The following is a 21,951-nucleotide window of genomic DNA, read 5'->3' as shown; positions in this document are numbered from 1 at the left end:
AGTTTAATTCATTTATGGTGCGTCACACGCAGCATCACTGCACACAGACAAAAGAAAGGTCCACTCCTACATGTGTTTTAACTGTTATTTTATAGAAACAGGATTCGTTAAACAGTACAATCCACTACTCTCCTCCATGAACTGAAACTTGGGGAAGGAACATCACTCACTTCACGGATTCGACACAAAACACAGACTGCAGGTTAGGTTGGTGACTAATATCTACATCAGTGTTCACCTCACACATACAGAATACATGACAGAAGTGACGACAGACACAGCCTGCAGTATATGTGGAGCTTTACGATCATTTTTGGTGGTATGTTTGCATTATAATCCCATGCCACTTTCATTTCAGTCAGCCAAGTCAGCCGACACAAGCCGAATTGTGAAATGTTTGCTCTCTTTTTGGAAGATTACACAAACCTTTGGGGTCTCTCAGTCAATCCCAGCCCAGCAGGTTCTCAAATACACAAGAGTTCAGCTGAGTGAAATGAAAGCGACAGTTTTATGCACAATATGTCTGAGTGTAACAGGCTGCAGGTCAGTAGTTCAGTTGTCAGGCAAAAGGCCGCACACCTAATATCCGGTGCATGCCGACTGCTCTCTGTGGACTTCTCTAAATAACAGCAAAAGCCTGTGCTTGGTCTTATAAATCCCGCTGCTGCTGCTCTGTGGCTTCTGTTGGCCGGACGTTTGAGAAGTTGGTGTGTTTAGGTTTTTGTCTAGCAGTCGCAGGCACGACCTGTAAGCACAACATGGAAAGAGAAGTCAGAGACCAGAGACATTTACTAAACCAATCGACTTTTTTCCCCATTCGTAATCTTCACCTAAAAATTTGTCAACACTGACTCTAAAATGAGACTATTTGCAAGAAGGAACAAATGTGTAAATAAGACAAAGCTGGTAGGGAGGAGGACAGAGACAGAGCAGGTATGGTTGCGCTAATGCAAGTGGAAAATATGGCTGCAGTGAATCCCTGCAGGCGCTGTGAAGAGATGCTTACACATTACCCAGTTGTTTCCATGTGGGTCTCAGCTGTACTTTGTTTACATCAAAGCTGCAATAATTGCATGGTTTTACCAAACACGTTTTCATAAGATATGCTGTGCAACCTTTTGGTCAGGTCAGCTTAAATTCACAAAGCACAGGCAGCAATAGGCTATCTGCATTTTGTTTTACGATACATGTGCGGTTATATGAATATATAAATACCTGGAAGATCCATTTTTGCATTCTACTTGATAGTTGGTAAAGTTATCAGTGATAGTTTTCCTCTAGGTTAGGATATTTTAAAGCAAATTGAAAACAAAATGTTGTAGGATGTGACACTATATTAGCAGCTATTGAAGATCAACACTTTCACAAGAACCGGTACGTTTTATGGCCGTTTTCTCAGCTGACCAATTTATACATTTGAAATCATGATGCCTACAAGTTCACCGACTCTCACTTATCTTTTGCTCATTTAATCCAAGGATAACCCTCTTAAGATGTATCATCTCATTTTGAGGGAGTCCTTACTAGACATAGATAATATCAATAATATTACAAATCATAATTATAAGGAAATCCAACACATAACACTTAAAAAAAACAAAAACAATTTACTCTTACTGTATGTTTGAGAAGAAAACAAATAGTGAATATGTCTGGATCACGTAATACATTCTTTATTGTAGATTTCTGTGACAAAAATACATTTATCATGACCGGCCAGTTTTTATTTTTTTTTACTCTATTAGACTTGTGAAAGTTTTTTAAGAACTGTTGGGATGTTTGTCGTCAAAACTGATGGGTAAAAATCCCTGCAACGTGGCAATAGGTGAGGTGTGCAAGTAATTATTTAATCGCTTCTTTAACTGAAACAGAAGATATTTTATGACCTTTGTAAATAAGATCTAAAACCTGTGGACATATCGAGTCATGCACAATGACAGAGTCATGCACAATCAGGCAGAGTGCGCGCCAAGGGGTTCACTGCTGAATCTTTTTATAGCTGCTGCAGCACAAGTGTGGTGACCTCCAGCAGCCCCAGTCCGCTCCCTGCGCCCCTCCTCCACCTCACGGACGCCCGGCGTCCCGCCACCTGTTGAACAGCGAGGTCCGAGGCATCTCAGGCCAGCTCTGCGAGCGAAGACCAGTTTGTGTTGGCATGGCCGTGCGTGTGTGTGTGTGTGTGTTTGCGGCAAAACAGATGGACGGAATAAATTCAGCTTTTAACCGGAAAAATTAAACTGGGTTGGAGATGAAACACTGAATATCTAAGACACTATTACGCCTTTTGCATTCGCTAATAATCCATCAATAGTCCTCCTAACTTGGCAAATCTGATACACTATATTCCATGGAAATACTTGTTTTATCTGACTGACAATTTTAAATAAGAGATGTTTTCTCTGCAATATTTTTTAGCTTTAGTCAATTCATGGACAATCACTGGCATTTGTAACACAGACGGAATGTTTGTTTTTTTAAATAAATAATATTTTACTGGGCAGATTGTAGAAAAATCCAATTTTTTCATAAAAAAACCCCTCCTATGTCAAATATTTTTAAATATAAAATCAGTAGTGCTATAGTTAATGACTCTCCTGCCTTTTTGTACAAAATAAATGCAGCTGACATATTTTTACTATATACTGCACTGGAAATAAGTATTTAATGCCCTGATAAAAATTTCTGCAAGACTGTATTACAGTAAAGATAATAACTTGTTTACATGTCATTGCGTGAAAATATATTAGATTCCAAACAGCTCAATAAATATAGAGTAAATAAATATGGAGGATAATATATTAAGTACAAAAATCTTGTGTTTTGCACCTAATTTAGAAGACAACTAAAGGTATACTGATGTAAAACAGGTGAATAAGCGAGATTACAGTTCTGAGGAATACTTATGGTTTTATTTTTGGACATCTTGATATTAATCTGTTGGCTGATGGGCAACTAACTGAAGATGGGTGTAAATTAGAGTACCTTGGTCGTTGAGCATCTGCTGAGCGTTGCTTCCTGTCCTCCTTCTGAAAAGAGAGCAGAGCTTTAGCGTTTCCACTCTAGTTTCACACAGATCTATATCTGTGCTTTTAAAAGCTTCACCTCTTGTTCTGGTTGAACTTGCACCTGCAGTGGCCACCTTCAAGAGAAAAGAAGCTCTTTGTTTACGATGGCTGTATCTCTGAGTAATATCACATGTTTACCAAGACGTTTCTGTGTGTGTGTGTGTGTGTGTGTATAGTATGCGTCTTACTGAGCAAAATAGTGATGCCAATGAGACAGAGGACAGCAGCCAAGATGAGGCCTCCAACCCGCAGCCTGTGGTAGTCTGCACAAACAAATGGCGCTCATCATTAAACAGTAAGCTAAAACAAATATTAGCAAAAGGGCCCGACTGGATAAACTAATTTCCCCAGACATCTTGGTTCAAATACTAAGAGCTGATGTTACTAATTAAACTTCTGTTATTGCAGTAGTCGTAGAAGAACGATGAATTACCAAATGTAAACGCGTCTTCTCCGTCTGTTGGAGCAGAAAAGAAGAAAGGTCAGAGAGAGGATGCACAGTGACATTAATAAGTGACACAATGTAAACAGTGTGATGAGCAAACATGGTGGTCTCGTTCTGAACCTTTCATAGGTCACAGCATTAACACATTTGTTGTCCTGAACTGATATAGAACCTAATCTGAAGGCATAAGAATGTTTTAAAAACATTACTGTCGTTCGTGGCCTCTGCGTTGACAGACACCAGGGACAAAACTGAAAAACAAAAAAAGGAGAGATACACATCAGTGCAGTGAACCACAGCCTGAAACCTCTCACGCGATTTCACCAACAAGAAAAGAGCTGCACAGAAAATGCAAACCTCTGCAGGATCAGTACTTCAGCTGACATTTAATGTTAGTGTAAATATGGTTCAATTTAGGCAGGTTCTTACAAAGATACTTCAATAACAAAATAAAAGCAATCTGCATATTCACTACTAGTACATTTTAGGTCCTCTATAAACAATATATATTTAATTAAAACATTACAATTCAGAGCAGAGTGCACAGATGTGCCCTCATTACTGTCAATGTGATATTTTTAGTACAGTACCGGCACCACAGGTAGAGATATGTGAAAAAAAGGTAAAATAAAGTCTAGGTGTTTGCACCGACTGCAGCTTTCTGGCCAATCGGCAATAACCGATCTTTTAAAAGTCTGATCTGGCAAATCAGATTTTGGCCGATAAATTTTCTTTTTCGACTGAAATTTTGCTAAATATAGCAAGGAAGTCATGGAGTTGGCAAAGTGGGGTGAGTAATGTTAACTGAAAACGTCCAGACATGACCTGGTGGATCGGTCTGTCAGTCAAAACCTCCCTAACAGGGGAGCAAAATAGGACAGCGGTTGATTTTTAGACCTTTGCCGGGGTAAATAAGGTTGGTTGATAAGACTGGCTTCATATGTACGTATCAGACGGTCAGCCATCTCCCAAAAAAAAATACGGAAATTGCGGCAGATTTATTGGTGGACCCCTAATAAAGTCACATTTTATTGCTTCATAATGTCACACTAAAAAAAAATCAGAAAAATCCAACCATTAATTTGACTTCTTCAGTGAGAAGAAAGATTCACATGACTAAATATTTCTAATGTTTTAACAGAAACCTTCCTATAAATCCTGTAAAGTAAATCAAACTAAATCTTTCTTTTGAGTTCGTCAGAGCCTAAAGAAACTTTTATATATGTGAGTCTATGATATCCCGTTTCCCCGGCTATAAATATGACAATTAGAATTGTCTTAGCTACTCTTCAAAATGGGAAAGACAACAGAACACAACATTTAAGTACCGGTAAATTGAATGTGTCTTGATGTTCATACTTATTAAAAACCCTGCAGTCACAAACAGAAAACAGCAATAAAGGTTTCTGTGTTTTTTAGTATGCATGTCCAACCTGGGGTGCAAAGAGCGAAGGGTGCTGTGTGTGACGAGTTACTATTCAAGTTTTAAAAATACATTTTAAGAAAAACGTCTGTTTTTCAAAGACAGTTTAAAACCACTCAGCAGAAATCAAGACATTCTGTTTTACTCACAGGTCATAAACACCAAAGTGAGGATCTTTGACATCTTCAGGCCTGATTCTGTTTAGATCTGAAAAAGACAATAGGTACAGTAGGTTAATTATGATGCAAACTGTTGATCTCTGTCAGGCTCTGGTAGCAAATATAAATAAAAGCCTGAGGAACTGAGTGGAAATGATGATTTGTTCGATAATCTAGGCAGAACATCACCGTTTAGTCACACGACTGCAGGGTCGCCAAAATATTTACATTTTAAATGTCATGCGTCGCGTTTGTGACGTTAAAAACTCTTCACTGTGCCGGTGGGCCGAGCAGCAGAATGAGATGGAAACGGCAGGCGACCCGGACCTCTGAGGAATAAGCATTCGCTCGCAAGCAAAGAAATCCAATTATTTCACATGGGCTGAAAATTGGGGTGATTTTCATGGTCACAAAGGGATGAAGGCCTTAAATATCTCGTGGTAACTGCATTACAAGGTTCCCATGTTAAAGCTTCAGAACTGTAATCTTCTTTGCTCCTGCTTCAGTGCAGCTGTCTGTCAGAATGTTATTATCCAGCCCTCAGGCTTTTAAAGCTTTTCTTGCTCTGAAGTGATGTATTAATCCTGTTTTCTGCAATGCATCAGCATAAAAATGCTGCTATTCTATTAAAAGAGCTCTCAGTCTGTGCAGATGTTCTCAGATCTAGCTCCTGGTGCTAATAAATCATCGTAACAGGAATAAAATGCCTTGGAGAACCACATATACGCCTTGAGCTAGTTTTCATTTTACTACTTTCTAAGCCTGAATGTCAATGGGCCATTATGACACAGAGATATGTTTTGATCTAGATGGTTATTGTCCTGCTAGATGCTGAACTTCCACCTCAGTGTCAAATCTTTTGAAGGCTTCATCAGGTTTTTCTCCAGGATTGACCTACATTTAGCTCCGTCTATCTTCAAATTAACTCTAGTTAGCTTATGAAAAGCGGCATTATCATTTTATTTGGGGTTATCGGGTTGAAAATGGGTTAAACATAATGCACAGCAAGCCTTACAGATTTTATATCTACAGAAACTTTGAAAACCATGTAAAAAAAAAAAAAAAAACAGTTTCAAAAAAGAGAAAATACAAGGGGTATGAACATTTTTGCAGGGCATTTTAAATCTTCCTTTATTAACTCATTTCCTGGCGCTTTATTTGGATTCCACGCGTCATCCGAGCGGATCAGCTCCCATGTTGTTTGTTGCTGCGGTGGTTGCCATGTCGGGGCAGCAACGGCAGACGCGCCATGTGAACGGTGCGGTGACACACCTCAGTCTACAGCGACTTTCCACTTACTGCACTTTTCCGCGTTGGGTGCATCACAGGAAGAGCAGACTCGAGCGGGACCAGATTCACACAGTCACACGTGAGTGAGGTATGTGAAAACGCAACACTTACAGCGGCAGAAAGTCTGCTCTGTAGAACCAACCTAACAATCCCCAAGACAGCTACTGTCTCATTTATTTAGCTAAATGAATTTGCCAAGGTTTGTAGGTGTAAAACAAACCAAAGCTGAGCCTGATGGGATCAGAATAAAGGCTGTTATAAAAGCAGCATCTCCTCCCGCTTGGCTGCTGGTCGGAGTTTGGCAACGGGGAGGGGAGAAAGAAAACAACAGGATGAGCGCTTCTCTCCTGGTGCCTCCCCACGGCAACCTCGGGCGACGCCGGGGGAATGCAGAGGATGGGAAGCTGGCCGGCGACCAGCAGAGGAAGACAGAGCAGGGAGAGACGTGCAAGAGACGGATGACGAAGAGCGATGGAGAGCACGCAGCAGGAAAAGCTCCCTCCTCCACCAGCACGATCATATTCTACAGCAGATGTTTGTATAGGGTGGAGCATGGGAGGAAAGTGCTGGAGGCTTTGTGCTCAAGCAAAGGTAAAAGTCCAGCAACTTGATGGGAAAGCAGAGTGCAGTCAGTACGCGTCATGAAGCAGCCGGCTGAAAAGAAAAGAGCCGTGCTGTCACACAAGGTGCTTAAGCGAAAACTGTCAGATGACCATGTTAAGACTGTACAAGAAAGTTCCATCCGGCGAGCCACATCATTTTGAGCGTTTGAAGGAAAACAAGAGCAACACTTATTAAAAGATAAGCTGACTTTCCCATTGGGATAACATCAATCTCTCAGGGATTCATCTTGCAGGAGTTTTATAATTTTCAGGCCTTTCATGTCTCACACATCTTACCGATTCTTCCTAGTGGGAAATACGACAAATTCTCACACCAACCCCCCCCTGACAGATCTATGCTCTGCTGTCTGCATGCTGAATCCTTTAAAAAGCATCATTAGCTTCCAATCTTGTTTTGTCCTCCTTGCGACTTTATTATGAATCTTGTGAAATCACAGCTGATGGGGAGGTTTGTTTTACTCCCAAGGCCTGAATTCCCCCTGCGCAGCGACGACTCCAGCCGCGCCTGTTGCAGCAATAAAGACGGTTCTGTTCTGGCTTTGTCATGCTGCTAAGCCAGTCTCTGACTGGGTTTTGTTTTCAGCTCTCACAGCAGTACTTTTCCCTTTTTTTCCTGTCTCTCTCTCTCCTGCTTCACGTATCTCTTTCACTACTTTTCTTTTCGCCAAATCTGAAAGCTGAAAGAATTGCCTGTTTGTTTAAAATCACTATAACCCACTGCTTTTCTTCGTTGGATCAGCTTTGGCTCTACACTCTGTTTAAACTTGTCCTTTACTTGTACCCTGTTCCTAAAAAACATTTGTCCACATCCCTGCAATTTCGCCTTTTTTCCCCTTCCCTCCCCGTCTCTTCAGCCTTTTCAACCCATTTATCCATTACAAAGTCCCAGAGGCAGGGCTTCTAGGGTTTCTGCTCTTGAGCCCATAATCAGTTTCTGCAGTCCAGCCTCTCTTCTTCTCCTCTCTGACATCAGTGACGCTGTACAAACCATCCAGGCGTAACTCACCTATACGGTCACGAATCCGCAAGCAAACCTGGTATGTTTACGCTGAAATAAACAAGCCTGTCTCGCCCCTGGAAGACCATACATGCAGGAACGTGTGGAAGATTTACAAACTTGCATAGTCTACTTATATAAAGCTGTTGTTTTTCCTAAGGCTGCAGTTGATCGTGTTATTACATTTAACTAGATCGTCTTCACTGCGGTCGCTGGTCATAGTGGTCCTATTTAAAGCGGTTCTAGGACTGCTTTAAATAGACAGTATTAGACATATTCTACAAAGATATGAACAAGGATAAGGATGAAGTGCATTGTGGGTAAGATAATTGTAAACTAGTTTAGAAAACAGTTGATTCAGCCGATGCATCACACCGGTAGGTGGCTGAATAACTCAAAATAAGCGATTAAAATGCTGCACAATGTCTCAAGTCGATCACCCTTTTCCATCTCAGAACTGGAAACAAAAACACAGCAGGTTTAATGTTTCTAGATTTTTTCAAACAGCAGAGTCAGGATTAAGTTATTAACTAATACTTTAAATCGCCACAGCTTCTGTAAATATTATAACACAGAACAGAATAGTGGAACATTCATCTTGTTGTTGGTTGTAGTTGTAGACGACAGACCCGATCACTTGGATCACGCCCACACTAATGGGCAGCAGTAAAACAGCCTGGCCAGAACAGACTGTGGGTGTCCGCAGCTGCTGTGACTCGGCGGCCAAAGTGGTTATGAAATGGGAGTAAGAATAGATTAAAAAAAAAAAAAAAAAAGTCAACACGAGAATACGAAATGGGAGCATGAATTGGTGAAATGGCAAACTGACTCAGAGCGGTGAAAACCTCCCTGTTTGCGTCACACGTGGTTGGTGTGCTGATACGACTGAAACGCACACAGCATGTACAGTTCAGACCAAAAGCTTGGACACAACTGTGTGTCCAAACTTTTGGTCTGTACTCAATAGAGACCAAAAGTTTGGACACACTTTCTCATTGAATTCAATGAGAAGGTGTGTCCAAACTTTTGGTCTGAACTGTATGTCCAGCTTGGAAGTACTTTTCCAACGTGTTGAACTCCCAGACATGTGTGTTTGTGTTCCTGCACTACAAAGGCAGCTGTCTATTTTCAGGGGTGTCTTTTTATGCTTAAATTAGCATCAGTGCATTCCAGCGTGCAACACATCCTCAGGGAGCACACACACACATACAGAGGAAGGTTTTTGTTGTAGCCTGAACACACTGACGGCGGCTGAGTCCGCTTCGATTTCTTTGATGACTAAGTTTCCATTAATCGTTGGAACGAGAGAAGAGTCAGGAATTAAGGATTTTAAAGTGAAAACGGATAACCTTAAAGTCTGGAGACTTGTCAAATGCGTCCGCTAGATACCAGATAATCCACACTGACCAAGGATGAGCTCCAACAAATGGAGGAACTTTTTTATGGTTGACATTAAAAAAAAAAACCGCAACAGAGACAGAAAGGAAGAGGCCAGACTCGGTGGAGGTGGTGCGTTAAAGGATAAAGTGACACAAGAAAAGGAAAAGCTCATAACATTTCAAAGGAAGTAAAGAGTGAAGAGGAGAAGGAAAGAAGGAGAGAGGAATTTAGGCCTCGGGGAAGGAGAGAGGCAAGAAGACGAGGGAGAGTGAGGTTGAGAAACCGAGGAAAGGAGGAGGGACACAGGCAGAAAGCACGAGGGAGTGCAGCATACTCCAACCATGAGTCACACATGGAAACCACAAGCGCTAACAACAGACTTCATGTGCCTAGCTCTGCCGCCACACTCACAGGACGAAGGGATGGAGTCCATTTCTATAATTTCATTCAACCAGACTTCAGTTGAAAAACATGCTTAGTCCAAGATCTGAATCAATAGTTACAGAATTAAAAGCCTTATCCGCCAACGTTTATGGCTGCTAAATTTGAAAGGATTAGCTGTGGTTCATCGGAGCAGAGCTTTTACAGCTCTGAGGTCAAACGGTGAAAGCAGTGAAGGTCACGGCCATGATGCTGATATAAAATCAATGCCTCCTTGTCCGGGTTTCTAAATTTGCCCGCAAAGTGACGCGTGAAGAGGTGAGGAGGGAGCGGGCGCCTCTGAGCTCTCTCTGTTCCTCTCCTACAAAGCCAAAGTGTTTCTCTCGGTTTCTCCCGTTGTTTTCTCTGTGATCACGAGAGGCGAGGTGAAGACGGAGAGCTAAGTCTGTCTCATCTGTGAAAGAATAAATAACTCTATCACCTCGTTCAGGATCCCAAACTCCATCCTGCTGTTAACTCCATAGCTACTGGGAAAGAGATATAAGCATAACTTGTTCTGAAGCACGTTTAGGAGCAAGAACTTAATTTCTGGCTCAAATTTGCTAACTTGCTTTGCGATTCTTTTGATTCTTTCTTTACAAATGCAAAGTTTGTAGCAGCAACAATGGCTCACAGATAGGAACTGCCAATGTAAATATCGTTACATCCCACCTGACAACTTTAAGCAACACTAATTTCCCTCTGACTTCCACTGATGCAGAAGGAATGTGCCGACGACATCCTGATCTAAATCCTTCATCAACATCCGCCAGAGGAACTGCTAAGAGTTTCACCAACGGTTTCTGTCCCCTCGTCCTTTTCCCAGGCTGTCCTTGTGACACTTGGCAAACACGAGTCACCATTGCTCTTATCAGCTGGCCTTCTGTCTCTCACACACTCGCAAACACACCAACACTCCACTATACGCTTGTGAAACCAAGCTGCTGCTTGGCTACCAGGAGTGCTTCATCAGGTTTAGGAGCAAAACATTTCCAAAATGGATCGAATCATTTGAAATCACATTTTATATCAGGTTTATTTTATTTTTTGACAGTTTCTAATATATTTGGATTGAAATAAGAGTACATTTAGCACTTCCAGTTAGACCTTTTAGTGAAATCAAACTAACGATACGTACAGTTATAGTTTGTCACTTGCAGGAAAAGCATGCTAAGGTGACTTTGTAATTATTTGTTTTACCCTTTTGTTCTAAATTCCTATATAGTCAAGATAACAAACTCTCCCTTCTCATTCTATCTTTTTCCCTCTTTGTTTGTGCTTTTAATCAAATTCTTGATTTAAAGGCTCTTGTTTTTACTGTGTGCAGCAACAGCAAAGTGTGAATGAATATGGAGAGAAAATGTGGTGAAGACAAAAAGTTTTGGATCCAGTTAAAGATGATTTATGACTTGTTATCTTGAGCTGTCCGTCCTGTCTTAGGCGGTAATCAAAGCCAACCTCTGGCTCAAAGGCGTTACGTTCAAGTCCTTGTAAATTTGACAAACACAGAATACTCCTGAATCTTTGTCTTTAAATGATTGCAGAAGTTTAAGCTGTTAAAACTCACTTTCATTGACAACTATGTAAACTGTGAAATGCAGAAAATATAAACCTAATATAAATTTATTATCCTATGCAAATCATAGATTCCTCACAAGTTCTGAATTTCTGAAACTTTTACTCTGTTAGTGAAAACAGAGCAACAAAAGGCACCATTAAAGAAGGAGAAGGGGCCACCCGGGCCCTATTCATACATGGACCGCCTCTGCGTGCGATCACTTGTACTGGTGGCCTCGATAGAAACTAAACAGGACTGAAGGTAGAAATTGCTTTAGACTAGATTTCACTTTTAATCATGTGTCTAAATACTAAACTGTAGCGGTAAATGTTTTTCTTGAGTCTTTGTTGCTGTTTAAACAACCGATAAAAATGATTTAATGTGATTTTTTGTGTGTGTGTGTGCTTCATCAAGTTTTTGGGAGAGATTTCCGCGCACGCAACTTATCTAAAAAAAAAAAAAAAAAAAAAAAGTCGTAACACGCCTTTTCTCGTTTCAAGTTTTCCAAAAAAATGGAGTAAACTGTCAATTTGCCAGAGGAAATAAACAACACGGATAACGTAGAGAGAACATTTGAGACTAAAGGGTCATTTTTGGTGAAAACTTACCCTGAAACTCGGTCAATTCAGCAGCAGAAAGCGAGCGGATATCAATGCGTGACTCTCTGGAGCAGCGTCCTCTCTCCAGTGAGCCTGCCCACACCCAGCCTTCAACACGTCCCTCTGACACTCAACAGGTTGGCTTTTCATTTAAAAAAAAAGAAAAAAAAAGAAAAGGAGGAGAAGGAGGGGGAGCCGCGCTCAAAGCGCTGCTGCAGCTTTGTTAAAGAGTTTCTGGTCCCGGGTCGGTTTCCGCTGACGAGCGACCGGACACGAGTGGGTGGGGAAGCTGATCCAGAGTCAGCCCACGGGAAAACGTCGGATCTAAGAAGCGCTAAGCTGAGCAGAGTGTTGCTATTCACGTTTAATTGCTTAAAAATAAAGACACAATCTTTATTGTGCATTGAACAAGCCTCTGGAAAAAAAACCAAAAAAAAACACACACACACACAGACACAGACACGTCTGTTAACTTTTACAACAGAGATGTTTATTAGAATTTCTACATGCATTTAGGTCGGCGACGTTTATTTCCCAAATTCTTTAAATACTTGGACAAATATAACTAAATGTATCTATGACTGATCACATGTCACCATGACACCGTTTCATAAAGCTTATAATTAGCCGGCATAATTTTAATGCGACATTGTAGTAATGCCTATGAAAGAAAAAAAAATAATAATGCTGTCTAATTAATCTATATTTACAAACAGTGGAAATAGTTATTAAATAGACATTTAAGGACAGATCTGGACAAAATAAAGTCTCGTGTTAGGGGGAAATGTCACATATATTTAGATTCAACAAGTTTAAACCATGATATAAGGCTGATTACTGATGGTGTTTCCAAAATATAAATTTGGGGTTTCTGGTTGCTTTTATTTTTATGTCTGTACAGGTTATGCCTGATCTTCTGAGCTGATGTTCTTCCCACCGTTTGTCTCTCCACCAGCCAGCCGCCTCCCAGCTCCTCTTTCCGAACCGGTTTGTCGGGAGCCAGATCAGATATCACCGTCATTATCCCTTTTTCGACTGGATAAAGAGGAAGAAGGGAGTGGCAGCAGTTAACAAGGCAGCTTGCAAAGAAAGAGCCAGCAAATTTAATTTCAGACAAACTCACGATTCGTAGAAATGTCTCACCTGAGTTTCCTGCTGCAGTCTTTGTCTAGGACAGAAAAGTTGTTTTTTTTAAAAAAAAAAAATGATTTGTAGATATCTGGACAGTTTGGATCAAGAGGGAAAGATGAAAATGTATGTATATATTTGTTTGTTTTTGGAGCACTTACAGACTAAAAGGAGGACTGCTCCAATTATCAGCAAGCAGGTAAAGACGAGGCCTCCTATTCTTAGCCTTTCGTAGTCTGTCAGGTAAGGAAGCACACACATCCAGTGTTTGAGTTGGAAATTTTGTTGAATGTCATATTTTGAGGCAAAGCTCTCAATAAGTTTCACTTTTCTACATTTTTGCAATCAGTGATTTGCAGTGCACAAATGGAGTTGTAATCAAATATTTAATCATGTGAGACTGTGTTTCATATTTCAGCGTGTAGGGGGAAAAAAAGAGGGTTCATACTCACTGTAAACAAATGGATCTGAAGACAACAGCAGTGAGATACATGGAAAAGAAAGCAACACGTTTAGTTACAGTTTTTAATCCGTCAGGATCCAAGAGGAAATCCTGAAGTTTTCTCATCATATGAGGCGCTTGCAGACTCTTAATCCCATCTTTTGCTGCACACAACGGGTCAGCCAGCTGAAAGAGCACAACGCTGCTTTTTTCATGCTTTAAAGAAAAGGCAAATTGAGCTGTTTGGAGTTATTTATAGTGGTCGTAAATGCAAAAAAGTTAAGAATAGGAAAAAAGCTGCTCACCCTTTAATATTGAGGAGTCTCTCTTTTAGGATTGAAAGCTCTGGCATGCCGGTTAAACAAATAACCTGACTTACTTATCTGTTAATAAAATCCCACCATCATCTTACTCTATGAAGAACAAAACAGAGACCATATTCTGCACAACAAACTCTAGTTTAAATTGTCTCATGCCAAAGTAAATAAAAAATAACAATAGTTCAAACTGAGCAATAACATTATTATAAATGCTACATTGTTAGTGATGCTGCGTCTACATTACAAATAAAAACAATTTGATCGTATCTGTTTTCACTCAAGGTTACCACTCTAATGTGAGTCTGACGTCTCGTTTGAACTGGTTTATTCCCAGATCAGCTAAAGCTAATGGAGGGAAAAAAAAAAGAAAAGTTATGGCCTTACTTGCTTCAGTTTCCATAAAAATGGAGAACAGCACTGAAAAAAAGTAAAAAGAAAAAAAAATGGCACGTTATTCAAAAACAACTTAATGATGATTGAAAATTCTTCATTTCATCCATCTGTTCTAATGACAACACACAGGAAAGTGTTTTTCCTGCTGTAAATGCATTTGAACACATTCTCCTATAACATATGCTTTCTTGGTTTAGGTTACCTGCCAGCAAAGTGACCAGACTGAGACGTCCCATCCTGAACACAACAGACAGTCAGCTGGAAAGAGACGAAGGTAAACACACACACACACAGAGAGACATATCAGCATCGTGAGACATTTTTCTCATCACTTCTTTTTTGCTCGCTCTCTTAGACTCATGCAGACCAGCAACACCGTGTACTTTGCCCTTTCCTCGGGAAGAATGTCCTTGTGCTGAGAGAGGTCAGCGCCTCATCCGCAGGGGTGCATTCTGGGTATTTGTAGAGTAAACAGCGGATCGCTTTTTGTTATGGGTCGAAACCCAGCATGTCTATAGAAAACGTTCCTACGACTCGCACTTGAGTGGGGAAAGTGTTGTAGCATCCAGCCAAGTCAGTCATGTGATGTACAGAACAGGTTTTGTTCAACCTCTCAGGATCTTTATCTGATTTGGAACTTCACATGGGAAATATGCATTTATTTCAGAATAGTACTTCTCATTAGGCTGATATTTTATAAATATCAGTCAACTTGGTAGTTATAATGAAAGACAATATTGACTACACAGGTATTGCAATGTGTTTTTTGAACTTGCCAATGAACCAAAGTGGATTTTCGGCAATTATTGACCAGTAACAGTTTGATTTTGATCAATACTTACTGGTAAATTTGCTTTGCAGTGATTGAAGCTGCCCAGCTTACATACAGGACGTAGTACAAGTTAATAACAAACTTTTCGGGTTTCCTTGGGCTTAATAATATGCTTTCTGCCAGTTTATGTTGCATTTGACGCTAATTATCTGCTACATGACAAAAAGCAAAGGTGGGTTGCTAACATTATGAAGTAAAACACTGTGCAGTAGTTTTGTTGAAAGATTTAAATAGATTTTCAGATAAATAACCAAATGGACACCATCTATGTGGGTTGGCGCCCAGATGGCCAACCTGTTCCCGCCTGCAGCAAGTCTCTCTTCTCACTTGGTGTTGACCTTGGGCTAGTGGGAAATCAAATGTGTTCTGGTTTCTGTCTCTTCTGTCTTCGCTCTGCCTAAAGTGCATTTATCATTTGGGATTTAAAGTACCCTGTTTGTTACTCTGACCAGGAGGCGCAAAAGTGAATTCATGAAATGCGTTTCTTTTTGTTTGATGGGAAGATTCATTGAAACCTCAACACATTTTTGTCTCTGCGTCCTCGTTAGCGAAAAAAGAGAGTTTGCATCAGCATCCTCCCTGCTGGGCACCAAATGGGCGCCATGACAAAGCAGAGGCTTGTTGTGACTCTATTTTCGTCACTTCCATTATGACCTTCGTCAGGTGACTTTTCAATGTCAGTGTCATGTTGCACTTAGCAAGCCAAGGCTGACAAAGACTTTTTTTGCCTTCTAGATGCAATGTGTAAAAGAAAAAAAACGCCTCGCGCAACATGAAAACATTTATCATGCGACCTAAAGCAACAGTGGATTTTGCCAAATCGAACTAGCAGAAATCTGCCCAAACGTCGACTAAATGTACATCCGTAGAAAATAAATACATACGAGAGGATACATCTGTTTTTTTTAACTCATGAAGGAAACTTTACGTTTTCATTGAAGCACTTGACGATCGTGCGTACCCACAACCAGACACGGTCTACTACACGGACAATCTTTTTGGCGTATTCCCTCTGCACACAAAAAATTACCACTTGTGATCAAACAAGGATAAAAGAACAAAAAGACTCATTCTGTGCTAAAAAAAAAAGAAAAGCATGACCTTCCATGTTTAACTTCAAATTCACCCCACCCTACCTGGGCTTACCTGAGGTGACGATTCAGGAGCAGAGGAGCGTTGGTGAAGACTGTGCAAGGTTAAAAGTGTCTTTTGTTTTTACCTGAATAAGTACTCTCAGCTCCTCCCCTTTGTTTGGGGTAGAAACATTTGTATGTGCACAACCGCATTGGGAGCGGGACATGACTTCTGGCCTGAGATGTGTAGAGTATGTATCGGAGGCCACTATTCCACAAACATCAGCGAGTGTGATTACATAGCAGAAAGCTAGGCTTGCGAAAATGTATTTTTACTAACACCTGATAGACTGCAGGCCATTGAAAAAGTAGCAAAAACCCCTTGACATCACTTTTTGTCACACTCTAATAAAGTCGATGTATTTTAACATGTTTTGTATGTGATAGAAATGCATAAAGTAGTGTAAATGGGAGGTGAGAATATTCTAGAGAATATTTGTAAAATGTGCCATGCATCTGAAACACAGCCTCCTGAATCAATTCTTCTTGCCATATTTGTGCTCAACAAATAGTTGTCCTCCAAAGTTGGGAGAGGGCTTTTGATAACGTAACTTTTGATTGGAACTAGTAAGCCATAAAAACCCAATTTCTAACCATATCTACTTAAATACTGTGTAAATCAAGCATAAATTACAAAATAAAAATCTCATGCTGATGCACTGTCTGCGCTGAGAAAGACTCACTCAATTCAGCACGGCGAATGCTTGGAGGACAGTTGGACCTATTTTCTGATCAAATTCATTAATAGTTATTTGACCGCTTCAAAATAAATACGACTCAGACAGATTATGCAGCACCGAACCGTCAGCCCAAGATCAGTGGGGGATCAATTAGCATGAAAAAGGTGAAGAAAAAAACTAAACTAAATTGTGTCCTTGGTGGTGGGCAAAAAATATTATATCAAGGTCATTTACAGTAAAAGAAACTTTGATGAACAATTTAACAACTTCTCTGTTTAAATTTAATATAAATATAAATATTTTTTTCAGAGACAGAAAGGCTTAAGCCATTTTGGACAAACATTATTTTTTGACATATTTCAAGTAATTTTGACAAATGACATCCAGCCTAATTGACATTTAGTAATTAAGTTGACATACAGTACATGGGACTCTAACTACACTTCAACACTGACAAGTTTTAAGAAAAAATAACACAATAAAACGGACGTGTTGGCGATCTAGAGGTGCTGCTTCACACTGTCAGCATCACACTCAGCTGCAAATCCTTTCACTTACGCCAACCTGAAACGTAAACCCGACAGGCAGGCTTTATCATCTCTGTTCTTGTCTCATTTTCCACGACACCTGAAATCTCATTTATTTATTTACTTCAAACATATGTTTCTGAAATAAATTTGTCCACGATTATAAAGCGCAGGATGTGTAAATAGTTGGTGAATCCTTGAATATGATCTTTTTGCTGCCCAGTTCAGCTGATCCTCGTCTTTGTTTTAATGGCTCACTATAACACATATTCAGATGATGAAGTCACCCAACCTGTCTGGGGAGTTATTCTATTTCCATCCTATCTCAGCTGCTGAGTACATCGCCACAGAAAAATAATGACAAATCTCTCCTATTTGTGAAACTCATTGCATCTTCATCACCAAACGTTTTGGTTCATTAGGCACAAACTATAAATCCATCACTGCCAGAGATTTTTCCTCTAAAACATGAAACTCCATGAACAATCTGTCGGTATTTGGTTCACCACAATTGAGTCATCAGAATAAGGATATAATTTACAGTCATATTCTTGTGTTTTGTCCTAAAGCTTTCATCTTCAGTGAGATTGTTTCATGTAGAAGAAACACAAAGACACAAGGGAAGGAGTTTGTGTTGTACTGTGTATTTTTCCACTCCTTCTTTCTCTTTCCTTCCTCCACAGGTGCTATTGTTTTTGTTTTGGTCTCTGGGGCTCTGTCAGGTTTCCAGGTATCACCCGGCGCCCTTCTCCCTGTAGAGTAATTTTCACTCTGCTGGCCTGGTGCGGGGCAGACATTTTCCTTCTAACTACTTGAGCAGGAGAGAGCGTTTATTTTTTCTTCCTACAAAAATGGTCTGAGACGCATTAGGCTTTTAACACTGCGAGAAGCGGTTTGTTCTCAGTTTGTTAGATCTTCAGGCGCTTCTCCTTACAACGCATGTGACCACAAAGTGCAAAAATATACAGGTCGGTGTGTCTGAGTCTCGTGACTATTTATACCTGCCTCTGTCACGCAGAAAGCAACAGCGTCTTAACAGGCAAGAGCTGCTGGGACGCAAAGACAAAGACAAAGAAATACCTCAAGGTTTGTGTGCAAGTGATAATATCAGCATCATTTAGCAGCTGATACCTGATGACATTGGAGAAAGTAGAGAAAACCCAGAGTTAATCACCTTGTCATTGTTTGGTCACTGCTGCTGTTTGTTACCACATTATTCCATGAATGTTAACAATTTTCAGGTTTATTTACCAAATATCTAAGACTTTAAGTGCTGGAATATTCAGACTGAAATTGAGTCCAGTGTGTGTCGCCTCTGTGGGATAGAAAAGGAAAACATCTGAATGCTCCATGGCCATTTATCTGACTGCTCCTGCTAATGAGATTAGATAATGGCCACTGTGCTCTAAGACATCTCTCATGCCAAAGATTAAATTACACGATGATTGCTTTAATGTACGGGAGATACTCAATGCAGGAATACTGCTATTAAAACTGAAAGAGAAAGGCTGAGTTTCTTCAAATCAAGGCTAAATACTAATTTATGTAGAGTTAATAATAACTGGAACATTGATCAGTATATTTCATGAATAGCTGATGAGTATTAAGTTTATGGTGTATGAATAGAGTGGATCTCTTGTTGCAGATGCTCCTGTCCATATTAACACTTAGTTTGGTGACAGTATTATCAAAGGTTATTATTCCTATGGACACACTAAAGCTACAATCAACATATGTGTCCTTTACATTTAATCATTAAAATATATCTTGAAGTTAAAGAATATTCTGAACCGTGCAGAGCTCTGTTTTGCCTTCATTATGTAACCTAAAACGACGATCAAAACAAATACAGAGGTCAGTAGAAGGTCACAGTTATACTAAAAGTTGCAAAAACTAATTAACAGCTCCACCTCTGACCGTTCTCAGTTTGTTTTTGACTTTCCTCTGGAATATTTTGACCGTTGTTTCCTGATATTTGGTAAACATGATGTCCCCAAAGTCATTTATTGTCAGTGAAAGGTCACAGTATGAACGCACAGGAAACAGTGAAGGTTATCTTACACTCACTGGCCAGACACACACCTCTGTTATGGTGGTATTGAAGTGTGTTTGTCCATAAACAGCACTAGTAAAGGTCTTAGCACAGGTTAAGTCACATTGTAGTGAGTCAGTCAGCAGAAGATCTTTGCTAGGTTTTGGTAAAATGTCACAGAAATTAACCTTGAAAGGAAGAGGTGTTGGCCACAAACAGGACCCTTGTCTGCATTAATATGTTTATACACTTATTTATTGAAAAACATCAGCTACATTTTGACTTGAAGTCATATTACTGTCCCATTCAGATGTGCAGGAATTCATCCATTCCTTTTCATTTTCAAATGAATGTATTGTACTACTTTTACGCAGACTTAAAAGACTTGTTTTTTTGTTGACGTTTTTTTTTTTTCACAGTCAAATCCAGAACCCTTTGAGCAGCCCAGCAGCCAGCATGACCTCTCTTACTCCGACACACATGCCTTTATTTTGTCATGTCCTGGAACAACCGCAGACTTCCCATTCGGTGGTTCTGACTTTACCAGAATCAGATTTGAGGAACAGAATCCAGCACACAGTGAACCAAGGAGTTGATGAGCAGCTGAATCAACACATTGCTCCACACCAACTCTGTTGTATCAGCTAAAAGGCCAGGGAGAAATCTCTCCCGCTGACTCTCTCCTGTGTGTGTGTGTGGGTGGGCGGGGGTGTGTGCGTGGGGGTGCGTGTGTGGGGGTGTGTGTGTGTGTGTGTGTCTTTTCCACTTCAGATCTCATGGTACGGTACTCTGAGAACGTTTTTGCCCCCCATACATGTTGCTTTTGCTTTTGCTTTCTGTCTCGGCAAGCAAATTTCAATTCAAAGACAAGCCGAGAAAACACAAGATGCAGTTTTCTAATGATGATTTCTTTTATCTAAACCAACCTGGACCTGAGTGAAAAAGTAATTGCACCCTTAACCCAATAACTTTTGCAGCAACAACTTCCGTCAAACATTTGGGGTCATTTGAAAGGAGACTATTCATTAAACCATATTTAAGAGTTTGTTTAAGGTTTGATTTGCATTTGATGGTGTACTTTGGATTATTATTTTTGCTAAATAACCCAAGTAGGCTTAAACTTAAGAACACAAACTAATAGTTGGTTGATATCCTTCAGGAATTGAGAGTTAAATTAATGCTGCTATCATTTACAACAGATTGTTTAAGTCCCCAAGAGGAAACACAGGCCCAGGCCTCCATGCTACCACCACCTTGTATAGCTGTCGGTATGATTTTCTTTTCCTAAATGCTGTATTAGATTTTTCACACACATGTTCCTAAAAGTTTCGCTTTTGTCTCAGCAGTTTATAGAATATTTCCTCAAAGGTCTTGTGGAATATCAGATGCTGTTTGGGATATGTGAGACAGGTCTTTGTGCTCGTGGAATCATTGTAGTAGGCTGGAAGCTTCAAAATTATATCATTTGTGAATAATAACTCTCCCTGCAGAGTCTAAAAATCTAAGAATAATTGAGGAATGATTGCAATAACTTATATATATAAACACCACTATCACCGCTACATCACCACTGTCACCACTAGGGGGCATCACTCTTCTGTTCCCTTCACATTTACAATCTACTACATTTCAGTGTGCCTTTTTATGTAAATATGAAATTACTGCAGCAGAGTTCAGATTTCACATATTAAACATAATTCACTTTGTAACTGATGAGCTATTGGGTTGGGTTTTTTTTTTTTAGCGCTGTCTTTAACAACAAGAATATGTGATATTTCAGGATTCACGGTTTGCTGCGTTACCCAACAATTTAAGGTTTGACAAAAAGCTGAGTGGCAATATTGTGACAGTAAACAACTTTATTTTTGTTATAGAAGCCACCTAAACCACAAAAGAGCGAGTTGACAGGATCAACAATAACAATGAGAAGATAATTTAATCACTGGATAAAATCTAAAATGATTGATTTAAAATGAAAGCTGGGTGCATGTTAAATAAGTATCAAAACAGTGAAATACGCAGGTCTGAGTTAGTTATCGGTGACTGAGTTGGTGGAGAGGCCAGCTTAGTTTGAAGAATTGTACAAGTATCCTCTGTCTCGCTAATGTGTCCTAAACAAAGACGCTGAGATAAGGCTTGACAGTAAATGGGCGTCGACCATAAATGCAACAGATCGCTTTAGTTTGTACATTTCTACGCGCCTGCTGACTTGATCATATCAAACTGATGTGTTCGCTTGTGAACTGTTTTAAAATAAACTCCAAACTCATACTGAAAAGTGGGGGGAAAAAAGGCAAATTAGTTCAGATACTTGTGACTTTGTTGATGCTGTGCACATAAACCAAAATAAAAATATAATAATCACTATTCACATCCCCAATATTAGTGCAGAAAAGCAACTTGTGTTTCATGTTTTGCATTTTGTCTTCATTTACTGTCTTCATAAAAGTGCTGCCCTCAAGTGGAAAAGTTGTGGTACTGCATTTAAGTGACTCAATGCTCATCA

General features: G+C 39.9%; 2 protein-coding genes across 2 annotated transcripts; both read right to left on the bottom strand.

Moving 5' to 3' along the window:
• Positions 1 to 71: 71 nt before the first annotated feature.
• Positions 72 to 12,158, bottom strand: fxyd3 (FXYD domain containing ion transport regulator 3). Its single transcript, XM_032559645.1, has 8 exons — positions 11,968 to 12,158; positions 5,083 to 5,140; positions 3,720 to 3,761; positions 3,499 to 3,522; positions 3,254 to 3,328; positions 3,103 to 3,139; positions 2,983 to 3,026; positions 72 to 745 (listed from the first exon to the last, which is right to left on the bottom strand). The coding sequence occupies exons 2-8, from the start codon at positions 5,114 to 5,116 to the stop codon at positions 726 to 728; spliced, it is 276 nt and encodes a 91-aa protein (XP_032415536.1). The 5' UTR covers positions 5,117 to 5,140; positions 11,968 to 12,158; the 3' UTR covers positions 72 to 725.
• Positions 12,159 to 12,426: 268 nt separating this feature from the next.
• fxyd11 (FXYD domain containing ion transport regulator 11) lies at positions 12,427 to 16,262 on the bottom strand. Its single transcript, XM_032559646.1, has 7 exons — positions 16,220 to 16,262; positions 14,444 to 14,499; positions 14,233 to 14,265; positions 13,539 to 13,553; positions 13,248 to 13,322; positions 13,102 to 13,126; positions 12,427 to 12,993 (listed from the first exon to the last, which is right to left on the bottom strand). Exons 2-7 carry the CDS (start codon positions 14,475 to 14,477, stop codon positions 12,963 to 12,965), a joined length of 213 nt encoding a protein of 70 aa, XP_032415537.1. The 5' UTR covers positions 14,478 to 14,499; positions 16,220 to 16,262; the 3' UTR covers positions 12,427 to 12,962.
• Positions 16,263 to 21,951: the final 5,689 nt, after the last annotated feature.

Source organism: Xiphophorus hellerii, chromosome 3, assembly GCF_003331165.1.
Source record: "Xiphophorus hellerii strain 12219 chromosome 3, Xiphophorus_hellerii-4.1, whole genome shotgun sequence".
Taxonomy (NCBI): domain Eukaryota; kingdom Metazoa; phylum Chordata; class Actinopteri; order Cyprinodontiformes; family Poeciliidae; genus Xiphophorus; species Xiphophorus hellerii.
This window is presented reverse-complemented; position numbering and strand designations above follow the sequence as displayed.